General features: G+C 40.4%; 1 protein-coding gene across 1 annotated transcript in view; it reads right to left on the bottom strand.

Moving 5' to 3' along the window:
- The window catches only part of LOC118384393 (sodium channel protein type 4 subunit alpha B), a 39,756-nt gene that overhangs the window by 12,660 nt on the left and 12,047 nt on the right, over positions 1 to 15,049 (bottom strand). Inside the window, exons 7-14 of the mRNA XM_052518591.1 lie at positions 13,448 to 13,539; positions 12,788 to 13,072; positions 8,325 to 8,388; positions 8,000 to 8,141; positions 7,575 to 7,787; positions 5,299 to 5,401; positions 4,598 to 4,836; positions 2,670 to 2,843 (exon numbers count right to left, since the gene is read on the bottom strand). Of these exons, the coding sequence (XP_052374551.1) occupies positions 2,670 to 2,843; positions 4,598 to 4,836; positions 5,299 to 5,401; positions 7,575 to 7,787; positions 8,000 to 8,141; positions 8,325 to 8,388; positions 12,788 to 13,072; positions 13,448 to 13,539 (1,312 nt within the window). The remainder of the gene's footprint in view (positions 1 to 2,669; positions 2,844 to 4,597; positions 4,837 to 5,298; positions 5,402 to 7,574; positions 7,788 to 7,999; positions 8,142 to 8,324; positions 8,389 to 12,787; positions 13,073 to 13,447; positions 13,540 to 15,049) is intronic.

Genomic DNA, 15,049 nt, shown 5'->3' with positions numbered 1-15,049 from the left:
TTTTAGTGAGCATTTCTCCTTTACCAAGATAATCCATCCACCTGGCAGGTGTGGCATATCAAGAAGCTGATTAAACAGCATGATAATTACACAGGTGACCCTGGGGCTGGGTCAAATAAAAGGCCACTCTAAAATGTGCACTTTTGTCACACAACGCCACAGATGTCTCAAGTTTTCAAGGAGCGTGCAATTGGCATGCTGACTGCAGGAATGTCCACCAGAGCTGTTGCCAGAGAATTGAATGTTCATTTCTCTACCATAAACCACTTCCGATGTCGTTTTAGAGAATTTGGCAGTATGTCCAACCAGCCTCACAACCGCAGACTATGTGTAACCACGCCAGCCCAGGACCTCCACATGCTGCTTCTTCACCTGCGAGATTGTCAGAGGCCAACCGGAGTGCTGATGAAACTGAGGAGGAATTTAGGTCTGTAATAAAGCCCCTTTGGGCCTAATTTATTTACTTCAATTGACTGATTTCCTTATATAAGCTGTCCCTCAGTAAAGTCGTTAAAATTGTTGCATGTTGCATTTATATATTTTTTGGCATTTATAATATAGTCTAATAAGGTGATTTTTTTTTAACTTAGTGATGTTTAATATGAGGGTTTCAGCATGACATAGTTGAAGTTGGAAATTTACATACACTTAGCCAAATACATTTAAACTCAGTTTCTCACAATTCCTGACATTTAATCAGAGTAAAAATTCCCTGTATTTTAAGAATGTGAAATGTCAGAATAATAGTAGAGAGAATGATTTATTTCAGCTTTTATTTCTTTCATTACATTCCCAGTGGGTCAGACGTTTACATACACTCAATTAGTATTTGGTAGCATTGCCTTTCAATTGTTTAACTTTGGTCAAACGTTTCAAGTAGCCTTCCACAAGCTTCCCCCAATAAGTTGGGTGAATTTTGGCCCATTGCTCCTGACAGAGCTGGTGAAACTGAGTCAGGTTTGTAGGCCTCCTTGCTCGCACACACTTTTTCAGTTCTGACCACAAATTTTCTATAGGATTGAGGTCAGGGCTTTGTGATGGCCACTCCAATACTTTGACTTTGTTGTCCTTAAGCCATTTTGCCACAACTTTGGAAGTATGCTTGGGGTCATTGTCCATTTGGAAGACCTATTTGCGACCAAGCTTTAACTTCCTGACTGATGTCTTGATTGTTTCAATATATCCACATAATTGTCCTGCCTCATGATGCTATCTATTTTGTGACGTGCACCAGTCCCTCCTGCAGCAAGCACCACCACAACATGATGCTGCCATCCCTGTGCTTCACGGTTGGGATGGTGTTATTCGGCTAGCAAGCCTCCCTCTTTTTCCTCCAAACATAACGATGGTCATTATGGCCAAACAGTTATATTTTTGTTTCAGCAGACCAGAGGACATTTCTACAAAAAGTAAGATCACCATGTGCAGTTCCAAACAATAGTCTGGCTTTTTTATGGCGGTTTTGGAGCAGTGACTTCTTCCTTGCTGAGCGGCCTTTCAGGCTATGCCGATTATAGGACTCGTTTTACTGTGGGTATAAATACTTTTGTACCTGTTTCCTCCAGCATCTTCACAAGATCCTTTGCTGTTCTTCTGGGATTGATGTGCACTTTTCGCACCAAAGTATGTCCAAAGTCATCTCTAGGAGCATGAATGTGCCTCCTTCCTGAGCGGTATGATGGCTGTGTGGTCCCATGGTGTTTATACTTGCGTACTATTGTTTGTACAGATGAACGTGGTACCTTCAGCCATTTGGAGTTCTTGGCTGGTTTCTTTTGATTTTCCCATGATGTCAAGCAAAGAGGCACTGAGTTTGAAGGTAGGCCTTGAAAAACATCCAAAGGTACACCTCCAATTGACTCAAATTATGTCAATTAGCCTGCCCGAAGCTTCTAAAGCCATTACATAATTTTCTGGAATTTTTCAAGCGGTTTAAAGGCACAGCCAACTTAGTGTATGTAAACTTCTGACCCACTGGAATTGTGATACAGTGAATTATAAGTTAAATAATCTGTAAACAATTGTTGGGAAAATGACTTGTGTCATGCACAAAGTAGATGACCTAACTGACTTGCCAAAACTATAGTTTGCTAACAAGAAATTTCTGGAGTGGTTGAAAAACAAGTTTTAATGACACCAACTTAAGTGTGTGTAAACTTCCGACTTCAAATGTATGTTTAAAAAATATTTTCACACCTATTTATTTGGCCATGTCAATACATAGTGTTTTACAATGTCTTTATCATAAATGTTGTAGAGTCAAACTGATGACAGATGTGAAAAATTGTCAATAGTTGGAAGAGTTGATAAAAAAATTATGCCATTGTTGATTAGATGCTTCTTTCATTAGGCTATTTTCTATTAAAACATATAGTCTATCCACTAGAAAGTCAAGGACAATATGGACACAGATATACAAAATGAATAATATGAATACATAATATACAAGTTCTTCAAGTATAAATGACCGAAGTTACCACAGATTGCCATAGATGACCTGCTAATTATCCAAATTACAGAAGATTCCGGTAACTTTGGTAAATTACCCAGTAGTTTTCAACCCTACTCTTGTAACTAGTTTATGAACATGTATTGATCGATCGTGATTGATTCTCACTGCACAGTTACACAGAGAGTATGATCTAAATTGTGGGTGGAGGGACCCTCACCAGACGGAAGGAGCGAAGCACGGCAAGACCCTCGACGTCGGCCAGGCACAGCTCCATCAGGCTGGTTGCCACAATGATGCTGTCGAAGATGTTCCCCCCGACCTGGAAGTAGTAGTACGGATCCATGGCGATGATCTTCAGCACCATCTCTGCTGTGAAGATTCCTACGAAGACCTGTACAAGAGAATGTACGTAGAATGTATGCACACATGACTGTAAGTCGCTTTGGATAAAAGCGTCTGCTAAATGGCATATATATATATATATATATATATATATATATATATATATATATATATATATATATATATATATAGATGAGAGAGGCGGGGCCTAGTGAATTCTATTGAAAACTGTGCTGTGTGTAGATATGTAGATTCTCATGGTTTCTGCTTGCACTGTAAACCTGCGTTTTTAACATGATCATTTTGAGAGAGAGAATTTTTAACCTGTTATGGCTGCAATCCCGATACCGGGATCGATATGACAACTACCAGTGAAAATAGAGGGCGTCAAACCACAGAAATCTCATAATTACAATTCCTAAAACACACGTGTCTTATATAATTTTAAAGATTTTCTCGTTGTTAATCCCACCAAAGTGTCCGATTTCAAATAGGCTTTTCAGCGAAAGCACGACAAACGATTATGTTAGGTCTCCACCAAACCACAATAAGTACAGCCATTTTCCAGCAAAATATAGCATTCACAAAAAGCTGAACTAAAGATCAAATTAATCACAAACCTTGAATTATCTTCATCAGATGACACTCATAGGACTTCATGTTACACAATACATGCATGTTTTGTTTGATAAAGTTCATATTTATATTTTTTTAAATCTGATTTTACATTGGCGCGTTAGATTCACTAGTTCCAAAAACATCAAGTGATTTTGCATAGCCAAATCATTCAACAGAAATACTCAACATAAATGTAGATGATAATATAGTTATACACATGGAATTATGGATATACCTCTCCTTAATGCAACCGCTGTGTCAGATTTCAAAAAAACTTTCCGGAAAAAGAATACATGCAATAATCTGAGACGGCGCTCAATTTAAAAACACCACAGCCGCAAAGATGGCGTCAACATAAACAAGAAATTACATGATAAATATTCTACATCAGAAAGCACTCCAGGAATCCCAGGTCCACAATAAATGTTTGTTTTGTTCGAAAATGTCCGTTATTTATGTCCAAATACCTTCTTTTGTTAGATCGTTTGGTATACATATCCAAAAGCTAATTCTGGTCAGCGTTATATTGGACAAAAATTTTTAAAAGTGATATTATCGGTCGAAGAAACATTTCAAACTAAGTCCAGAGTCAATCATTAGGATGTTTTTAACATATAGCTTCAATAAAGTTCCAACCGGAGTATTCTTTCTTGTCTTCGCGAGCAATGGAACGCAAGTAACTACCATGAGGACAAATCGTGGGATCATAAAATGGCTGCTTGATGGACATCTGATATATTCTGCTCTCATTCACTCCCACAACAACATAGAAGCCTCATTATAATTTCTATTGGTGGTTGACATCTAGTGGAACCCATAGGCAGTGCAAAATCATTCATATCTCAAGTGGATTTCATTGGGGACTCATTTTGGTGAATACATAAAAGCTCAGATTTCTGACTTCCTGTTTTGATTTCAACTGAGGATTTTGCCTGCCAATATGAGTTATGTTATACTCACAGACATCATTCAAACAGTTTTAGAAACGTCAGAGTGTTTTCTATCCAGTACTAATAATAATATGCAAATATTAGCAACTATGACTGAGGAGCAGACCGTTTGATATGGGCACCTTTTCATCCAAGCTTTTCAATACTGCCCCTGCAGCCATAAAAAGCTACGGTACCCCTATCATGGCAGGAGAAGAAGTAAAGTGGAAGAGCATCATTAAGGAAGTTAACTCACCAAGTTCCCCACACTCAGCACTTCTTCAAACTCTATTGTCATGGGGTAGTGCTCCATGGCCAAGAACATGATGTTGAGTACAATGCAGATGGTGATGACCAAGTCCATGAATGGGTCCATCACTATGAAGTACACCCACTTCTTGAAAGTCACCCAGGGCACACAGCAGTTCCATTTCAGGAAGACGTCTGAACACTTGTACCAGCAAGGAGGACAAGGCCTCAGTTCCTCCTCCAAATCTGTTGAAATGAGGGTAAAGGAGGAAGGTGTTAACATCAGAGTACATTTTGTGAGTTTTTGTTATTTTGTACATGACCCTGATTTGTTTTCAACCTTTATTCATTGTTTGCAGCACTTAAAGTTCAAAAGTATTATTAAAGTCTATGTAGGTCTTGAAAAGTATTACTTGTCTTGAGCACCTAAAGTTCAAACGTGTAAGACTGTGGGTTGTTGGTCTTATTGCTGAATCAGCTGAAACAGTATGTCATCAGTGCATTAGATGGGAAACTTTGAGGATGAAACTGCATAAGTCATAAAAGGATATAAAAGAAGCCCTTGCTCTAAAACAGGAGCCAATTAGAACACAGGTATGGGTGGATATCGCAATAACAGTCCTATACATCACATTCCAGTCCCACACATGGATTCCTTAGGACATTTCATTTCTCGTATACAGATCCATTGCGATTTGTGACAGTTACCATCCATGGCATCTTGGCTGTAGACACTGGGTGAACTGGGTGTCTTCTTCTGAAGGCCTGCTACTTCCAGCTGGTCCTTACTCCCTTTGGGTCTACTGGCCCTCTTCAACACAACAGCAGACAGTAGAACAAAGACAAACATCACCAGGCGCATAGCAACACACTTTAAAAAAATGTTTTGTTTACCTCTCTCGGGTATGTGGCGTCCCACCTGGCCAACATCCAGTGAGATTCCAGAGCCCCAAATTCAAATACAGAAATTCTCATTATAATAATTCAGAAAAGATACAACTATTTTACATAGGTTTAAAGATTACTTTCTTGTGAATCCAACAACGGTGTCAGATTTTTAAAATGCTTTACGGCGAAAGCATAACTTATGATTATTTGAGAACATAGCCCACCAGACAAATCATTACAAACAGTAACCATCCTAGTAGAAGAGTTACACAAGTCAGAAATAGAGATAAAAGTAATCACTTACCTTTGATGATCTTCATATGTTTGCACTCAGAAGACATTCATTTATTCAATAACTGTTCCTTTTGTTCGACAAAGTCTCTTTATATCCAAAAACCTCACTTTTGTTTGCGCGTTTTCTTCAGTAATCCACAGGCTCAAACACAGTTACAACAGGCAGACAAAAAAATCCAAATAGTATCCGTAAAGTTCATAGAAACATTTCAAACGATGTTCACAATCAATCCTCAGGTTGTTTTTAGCCGAAATAATCGATAATATTTCAACCGGACAATAACGTTGTCAATATAAAAGGTAAACAAGAAAGGAACTCTCTCGGTCGCGCACATGAAAAAGCTCTGTGACACGGCAGGGTCCACTCATTCAGACTGCTCTTACTCCCTCATTTTCTGAAACAATTTCTAAAGACTGTTGACATCTAGTGGAAGGCATAGGAACTGCAATTTGAGTCCTAAGTCAATGGACACTGTAATGGCATTGAATAGAAAACTACAACAAAACAAAAAAATCCTACTTCCTGAATGGATTTATCTCAGGTTTTCGCCTGCCAAATCAGTTCTGTCACTGACACTATTTTAACAGTGTTGGAAACTTTAGAGCGTTTTCTATCTAAATCTACCAATTATATGCATATCCTCTCTTCTGGGCCTGAGTGGAAGGCAGTTTAATTTGGGCATGCTTTTCATCCAAAATTCCAAATGCTGCCCCCTACCCTAGAGAAGATAACCCCCTTATTTTCTCCACAATCTTTTCTCATCGCTGCAACTCCCTAACGTTTCTCGGGAGGCAAAGGTCAAGTAATGCGTCCTCTGAAACATCGCCCGCCAAACCGCGCTTCTTAACACTCGACCGCTTAACCTGGAAGCCAGTCAGCCACACCAATATGTCGGAGGAAAGACTGTTTACCTGATGACTGAGATCAGCCTGCAGTCGCCCAGCCTGCCACAAGGAGTCACTAGAGTGCAATGAGCCAAGTAAAGCCCCCCTGGCCAAACCCTCCCCTAACCCAGATGGAACTGGGCTGCCCTATGGGACACGGCCAGTTGTGATACAGCCCGGTATCGAACCCGGGTCTGTAATGATGCCTCTAGGACTGCGATGCAGTGCCTTAGCCCACTTTTTCAGAGACAAACCGAGCCTAACCAATCCAAGCTGTACTGAGTAGGTTATGCATTCATTCATTGCTTATGCATTCATTCATTGCTTATGCATTCATCATAGTTGCTGAAACTATCCTGAAAAGGAATAAACAATATGAATAAACAATATCCGAGCCAGCACAGTTTGTTTCAGGTCGGCACATTAGTGTGAAAAAGGTCATAACATCAAGAGCACAGCAACCCATCTGAGCCATGCGGCTCACCTCCTGGTCTGCCAGGACCTTATTGGCGTTGGCTCTGACCATGATGCCTCCATTGGAGTCCTTTAAAGACTTGCCTACTTATCAAGGCTGGAGGAAGTACATACCTCATCATCAGCAACCTCTTAATCTGCCTTTCATCTTTCTCTTTCTTAGATGTTCTACTGGACGGTAACGTCTGACTGCCAGCAAAAAAATCTGTCAATCACTGACCAGAATCAAGCAAACTAAGGACGAGAACGACCAACATGAGAAGTAATCTGCAAATTAACACTTAGAATGATTACTAGGACCTTTTTGTATTTATCCAGTTCGTCAGACATTTTAATCTAGAGTTGAATCGACTATCTAAATCTTACTCTTTCAACCATCATCTGATCAAAGAGAGCAATTAATTGTTTCAAAGCACTTCACATGCATAGTAAGATGATCACACCTCTTTGACCTCTGCTTCTCTCCTTTCCTTCAGCTGCACCATGATCATGGCATACTCCTCCTCCTTCTCCTTGGCCTCGGCCCTGGTGGCCTCGTTCTGCTCAGCATGCGCTATGGCCACCACAGCTAGGATCAGGTTGATCAGGTAGAACGAGCACAGGAAGATCACCACCACAAAGAAAATCATGTAGGTTTTCCCTGCTGAGCGAAGAGTCTATGGGTAGAGGGGAAAAATGGCCAGTTAACTCACCAGTAAACCCGAGTGAGTACTCTTTCTGTATCAATATCCCCGATGACACATAAGATTGCAATCTCTCAAATTCAAACCTGGTCTACCGGCTGATGTTACAGACGTAGATTTCAGGAAATATCAGGAGCAAATAAATCTCTATGTCATAGTCATCGGAGCACATGATGTATACGCACCAGCTTGAGTAGATTTTCCCAGAAGTCCTGTGTCATGAGCTGAATTAGGGCAAGGTAGGCCCATCCAAAATTGTCGTAGCTTGTGTATCCATAGTTGGGATTCCCTCCGGCCTTCATACACGTGTATCCTTCGGGACATATTCTGTCAAAATGCCAATGAATAGGCACAACAAATGTAATAGGACATATGGTCTTCAGCATTCAAAGACATGTTGAATTTGAACTATGTTGAAATTCTTTGCACCATGTATTGCATTATCAACAGAGAAAAGGTAAGATTATAAAGCTACCCATATGCTCAACTCTGATATCCCAAAAAACCTACCCAGCATCAGAAGTGTTTCCACAAAGAAGAGGGTCTAACATTCCAGGAAGGAAGTAATGGTTTGCTGGAGGAAAACAGAGAAGGGACCTCCATTAGAGAGTGCATCAAGTTGATATACAGTGCATTTGAAAAATATTCCGCCTCTTTCACTTTTTCCACATTTTATTACTTTACAGCCTTATTCTAAAATGCATTGAATAGTGTTTTTCGCTCATCAATCTACACACTACCCCATAATGACAAAGCAAAACAGGTTTTTAGATTTTTTTTTGTGCTAATTTATTAAAAAATGTAAACATAAATATGACATTTACATAAGTATTCAGACACTTGACTTTATTGAAACCCCTTTAGCAGCAATTACAGCCTTGAGTCTACTTGGGTATGACGCTACAAGCTTAGTACACCAGTATTTGGGGAGCTTCTCCCATTCTTCTCTACAGATCTGCATCACATCCGGCAGTGATTGGGAGTCCCATAGGGCGGCGCACAAATGGCCCTGCATTGTCCGGGTTTGAACCTTCGCCACAGTCTGGGGTTCTGAGTGCTCTGGAGCAGGTTTTCATCAAGGATCTCTCCGTACATTGCTCCGCTCATCTTTGCCTCAATCCTGACTAGTCTCCCAGTGCCTACTGCTGATAAACACCCCCACAACATAATGCTGCCACCACCATGCTTCATCGTAGGGACGGTGCCAGGTGTGACGCTTGGCATTCAGGCCAAAGAGTTTAATCTTGGTTTCATCAGACCAGAAAATCTTGTTTCTCATGGTCTGAGAGTCTTTAGGTGCCCTTTGGCAAACTCCAAGCGGGCTGTCATGTGCCTTCTTCTGAGGAGTGGTTTCTATCTGGCCACTCTACCATAATAGCCTGATTGGTGGCGTGCTGCAGAGATGGTTTTGCTTCTCTTGAAGGTTATCCCATCTCCACAGTGGAACTCTGGAGCTCTGTGTGAGTGATCATCAAATTCTTGATCACCTCCCTGACCAAGGCCCTTCTCCCCTGATTGCTCAGTTTGGCCAGGTGGCCAGCTCTAGGAAGAGTCTTGGTGATTCAAAACTTCTTCCATTTAAGAATGATGAAGGCCACTGTTCTTGGGGACCTTCAATGCTGCAGAAATGTGTTGGTACACTTCCCCAGATCTGTGCCCCGATACAATGCTGTCTCGGAAATCTAAGGACAACTCCTTCGACGTCATTGCTTGATTTTTGCTCTGACATGCACTGTCAATTGTGGAACCTTACATAGACAGATGACTGCCTTTCCAAATCACGTTCAATCAATTGAATTTACCACAGGTGGACTCCAATCAAGTTGTAAAAACATCTTAAGGATGATCAATGGAAACAGGATACACCTGAGCTCAATTTCAAGTCTCATAGCAAAGGGTCTGAATACTTATGTAAATAAGGTATTTCTGTTTTTTCCAAAAAATGTAAAGAAACCTGTTTTCGCTTTGTCATTATGTGTCACGACTTCCACCGAGGTCGGTCCCTCTCTTTTAGTCAGGCGGTGTTCGGCGGTCGACGTCACCGGTCTTCTAGCCATCGCCGCTCCACCTTTCATTTTCCATTTGTTTTGTCTTGTTTTTCCGCACACCTGGTTCACATTCCCTCATCAGACTGAATGTATATTACTCTCTGTTCCCCCCCATGTCTGTGTGTGGAATTGTTTGTTGTTAAGTGTATGTGCAGTTCAGACTGGTTTGCGCCTGGTTATGTCAACCCGTATTTGTTTACCTTCCTTAGTGCCGTGTGTTTGTTCGCCATATTAAAGGGCTCCGGTTGCAACCCAATTCTGCTCTCCTGCGCCTGACTTCCCTGCAGCCAGTTACTACATTATTATTGTGTGTTGATTTCTGAGGAATTTGTATTTATTTAATACATTTTAGAATAAGGCTGTAAGGTAACAAAATGTAGAAAAAGTCAAGGGGTCTGAATAATTTCCGAAGGCACTGTACTTATATAAATGCATCTTTTTTACATATTTATATAGTTATTATATACAGTAATATCATATAGTACTGTGACAAAATCCCAATTAATACATTTAACCTTTCTGGCGTAGGCGTTCCGCTAGCGACCCACCTCGACAACATCCGGTGAAAATGCAGAGCGCCAAATTCAAAATACAGAAATAGTCATAATAAACATTCATAAAAATACAAGTGTTATACATCGGCTTAAAGATTAATTTCTTGTTAACCTCTTAACTCCACCCGACACGCAGGCGTCCCATCTAGCCATCTGGAAATGCAAATGTGCTACGCTAAATGCTAATAGCACTCATTAAAACTCAAACGTTCATTAAAACACACATGCAGGGTACTGAATTAAAGCTACACTCGTTGTGAATCCAGCCAACAAGTCAGATATTTAAAATGCTTTTCGGCGAAAGCATGAGAAGCTATTATCTGATAGCATGCAACACCCCGAAATACCTGAAGGGGACGTAAACAAAATAATTAGCATAGCCGGCGCTACACAAAACGCAGAAATAAAATATAAAACATTCATTACCTTTGACGATCTTCTTTGTTGGCACTCCTAGATGTCCCATAAACATCACTATTGGGTCTTTTTTCCGATTAAATCGGTCCATATATACCCTAAATATCGATCTATGAAAAGTGTGTGATCCAGGAAAAAACAGCGTTTTAAAACGTAACGTCATTTTTTTTAATTAAAAAAGTTGACGATAAACTTTCACAAAACACTTCGAAATACTTTTGTCATCCAACTTTAGGTATTAGTAAACGTTAATAATCTATCAAATTGATCACGGGCCGATGTGTATTCAATAGCTCCACGTCTTGAAATCATGTTCGGAAATTTCTCATCCAGAACATCCTGTCGGAGACCGGAAGGAATGGGCTCTCTCTCACTCGTTTGACCAAGAAACAAAGCCCAGGCAATTGACAAGACTGGCGACATCGTGTGGAAGCTGTAGGACTTGCAATCTCAGCCCCATGTAATTTGCTTTCCAATAGACAATACATGCAAGTGGCGCATTGGTATATTTTCCAGATTTTGGTGATCAGTTCTTCTTCCGCTTTTCGATGAAACACAAGTTATGTTATAGTCACAGCCGTGATTTAACCAGTTTTAGAAACATCAGAGTGTTTTCTATCCACACATACTAATCATATGCATATACTATATTCCTGGCATGAGTAGCAGGACGCTGAAATGTTGCGCGATTTTTAACAGAATGTTCGAAAAAGTAGGGGGTAGACTTAACAGGTTTTAATCCAGACGCTTTGTCAGATTTCCAAAAGGCTTTACGGCGAAAGCATACCATGTGACTATCTGAGGACATGCTTACAAAAACATACAAACATTTTCCAACCAGGTCGAGGAGTCACGAAAGTCATAAATAGCGATAAAATTAATCACTTTCCTTTGAAGATCTTTACTGGTTGCAGTCACAAGAGTCCCAGCTACACAATACATGTTTGTTTTGTTCAATAAAGTCCCTCTTTATATCCCAAAAACTCAGTTTTGTTGCCGTGTTTTGCTCAGTAATCCACTGGCTCAAAGGCGGTCAAAACATGCAGACGAATACATCCTACTAGTACATGGTAAAGTTCGTCAAAACATGTCAAACGATGTTTATAATTAATCCTCAGGTTGTCAATTGTCTAAGTAATCAATAATATTTAAACTGGACAATAGCGTATTCAATAAAAAGGAAAAACAATGAAGGGCGCGCACTCGGTCACGTGCACAAACCAGCACTGCATGATTCTACAGTCCACTGATAGAAAGGTCTCATTCTTCTTCATTTTTCAGAAAACAAGCCTGAAACAATGTCTAAAGACTGTTGACATCTAGTGGGAGCCATAGGAACTGCAATCTGTGTCCTAACCCATTAGATACTCTATAAGCATTCAATTGAAAACTACCCACATAAAAAGAAATCCCACTTCCTGGATGGATTTTCCTCAGTTTTTTTTGCCTACCATATCAGTTCTGTTATACTCACAGACATTATTTTAACAGTTTTGGAAACTTTAGATAGTTTTCTATCCCAATCTACCAATTATTTACATATCCTAGCTTCTGGGCCTGAGTAACAGGCCGTTTACTTTGGGCACGCTTCTCATCCAGACGTTGAAATACTGCCCCCAAGCCATAAGAAATTGGTTCAGTAAGTCATTACCAATTCCCTGAATCAATGACCCATCAAAACCCTGTCAGTACCTTAATCATTGATGTATGCATTGAAGTCCCACTTGCTGTTGTCACCTCATGTGTCATTATAGCCAATAGCTTTACTGAAGCATGCATTTATAAAATGTCTTATTCAAATGTGTATACTTCTCATAGAAATGTATATACTTATTTAAAACTATCATACTGTAAGTGCCATGATAAATTCCCAACTAATATAATATAATGGTTCATTAGGCCACTATCAACTCCCCTTCCACGAGTCAATGTGCCATCAAAAGCCTGTCAATACCTTTATCGTTGATGTATGCCTTGAAGTCCCATGTGCTGTTGCCGGTGTTCGTGTCATTGTAGCCCATAACGTCATTCAAACCATTAGCCATAGCGATGTTGCCCATGTAGGTGGAGTTGAAATGCCATTCACCAGGGGGCCAGTGGACACACTTCTGCTTCAGGATTCCCATGAACATTTGCAGGCCGATTATAGCGAACACAGCCAGGCAGAACACTGTTATGATCATCACATCAGCCAGCTTCTTCACTGACATGATCAGAGTGCCCACAATGGTTTTCAGACCTTTCAAATAAATACAAATAAACATTAAAATAATATGTGACATGTAAACTATTTGTTGAAGAATGAATAACACAATGTTGAGAATATTTGATGTGCTTGATATCCTTGTTCTCTGTATGTTGTAATTAACAACCCTTTTTTTATTGTGTACATTGCAGGGCATTGTGCTTATAATATAATAGCAGATGCCATTTACCAGATGCTTTTATCCAAGGTGACTTACAGTAGAGAGCTGTAATACAAACTTAAACAACCCTAGGGTTGCTTGCACCGCACACTTACCATCTCAGCTACACAGGACCCAAAGCAGGTGTTCAAAAGCAGGTGGTGCAGTAAACAAACACACCCCAGTGGGATTTCTTAAGTGACACGTACCGGGAATTACAGTGATTAATTTAAGGGCTCGGAATACACGGAACATCCTGAAGACAGACACGTTGCCCAGGTCAACAAACTCCGTGAGGTACCTGCCGAGCACAAAACATAACAACACAACCACACATTAGAACAGAGGAGTTGACAGTTGATGTGTCAGTTGAACAAAAATCTGTTCAGTTTCATGGACTTTTAATCTACACTTAATTCAACACCATTGGCTCAGTTATTATTCTAACATGGAGGATCAGAGGGTTGCTATGGTAAAATATATGGTTTAGCGGAGGACATATTTAGCTCAGGGCAACTATCGACTTCTAGAGCCAAATGGCAGTGTTATTTGTAAACGGACTGCAGAAGGCAAGAGTGTGACTGGACCAGTAAGACACCATCTATGGAGATTTAGTTATGAAGTGGCGTACGTCATGATGTGGATGTGACTCACACGCAAAAGTGTCAATGTTTGAAGAAGGATGACACTTACAAAAATACATTTGAAAGAAACTAGATCACATTAGGTTCCACAGAAACAATCTGTTTCATATTTTGATAGTAGGATCCTTAACCCACTTGTATCAACAGCCTACCAGGAACAGTGGGTTAACTGCCTTGTTCAGGGGCAGAACAACTGATGTTTGACCTTTTCAGCATGGGGATTGGATCCAGAAGCCTTTCGGTTACTGGCCCAACACTCTAACCGCTATGCTACCTGCCGTACATGACTGAAACTAGCCGGATGAGCTTTAAGGTGTTACTTTTCATCGGGGCTCCAAGGCCATATACAGTACAGTGTCTGCCCCTCATATACAGTACAGTGTCTGCCAAGGCCATATACAGTACAGTGTCTGCCCCTCAAAAGTCATAGTGCAGCAATTTGGAGCACCACAGACCTTTAGTCACTTGGTACTGGGACAAAGAAAGACAGGGAAGGAGGTAAATACCTAGAAATAGACCCGGAGTGTGGTGTGTGACCTTCCTTTGCAAGTGGACAAATATTTTCATTCTGAGGCTCCATGATAAAACAAGGCAGGTAGTGTAGAAGGGCATTATGGAGAGAGAAAGAGTGAGAGAGAGGGGTGGAGAGATATATTTTATATTTGAGTCATTTAGCAGATGCTCTTACCCAGAGCAATTTACAATTAGTAGTCCTTAGCCAAACAAAATAAAACATAGCTGCTTAAAAGAAAAGGAAATACATGCAAGCTTTGCTGTGTTTACTAAAGACTAGTCAATCTGAGTCACAGAGTTGACACTTTTAGTAAACTTCTGACATTGGACGAGACACAGGGCAGGGAACATGCCCACAATAATCACAGGGAAGTGTCGTGGTTGCAGAGAGTTCCATTTCAATCCAGTCAATTCAGGAAATGGATTGACATTCCATTCATGAATTAAACTTTTCCCAATATTTTGACATTGGTGAATACTGCATTTCAACTCATTTCCTGAATTGACTGGTTTGAAATAGGACTCGACCTAAGGTGAGTGTACAGGTGTGAGGATCGGAGGAAGAGGGGACAAGTTCTTTCTAGGTAGTTATCACTGGGTAAAGTTGTATTCTAGGTGGATTTGACCAGGTCATGGACATGGATGAGGAAGTAA

The sequence above is a fragment of the Oncorhynchus keta genome, chromosome 5, assembly GCF_023373465.1.
Source record: "Oncorhynchus keta strain PuntledgeMale-10-30-2019 chromosome 5, Oket_V2, whole genome shotgun sequence".
In the NCBI taxonomy this organism is placed as follows: Eukaryota; Metazoa; Chordata; class Actinopteri; order Salmoniformes; family Salmonidae; genus Oncorhynchus; species Oncorhynchus keta.
Note: the sequence above shows the minus strand (reverse complement) of the source record. Positions and strands in the feature narration are given on the sequence as shown.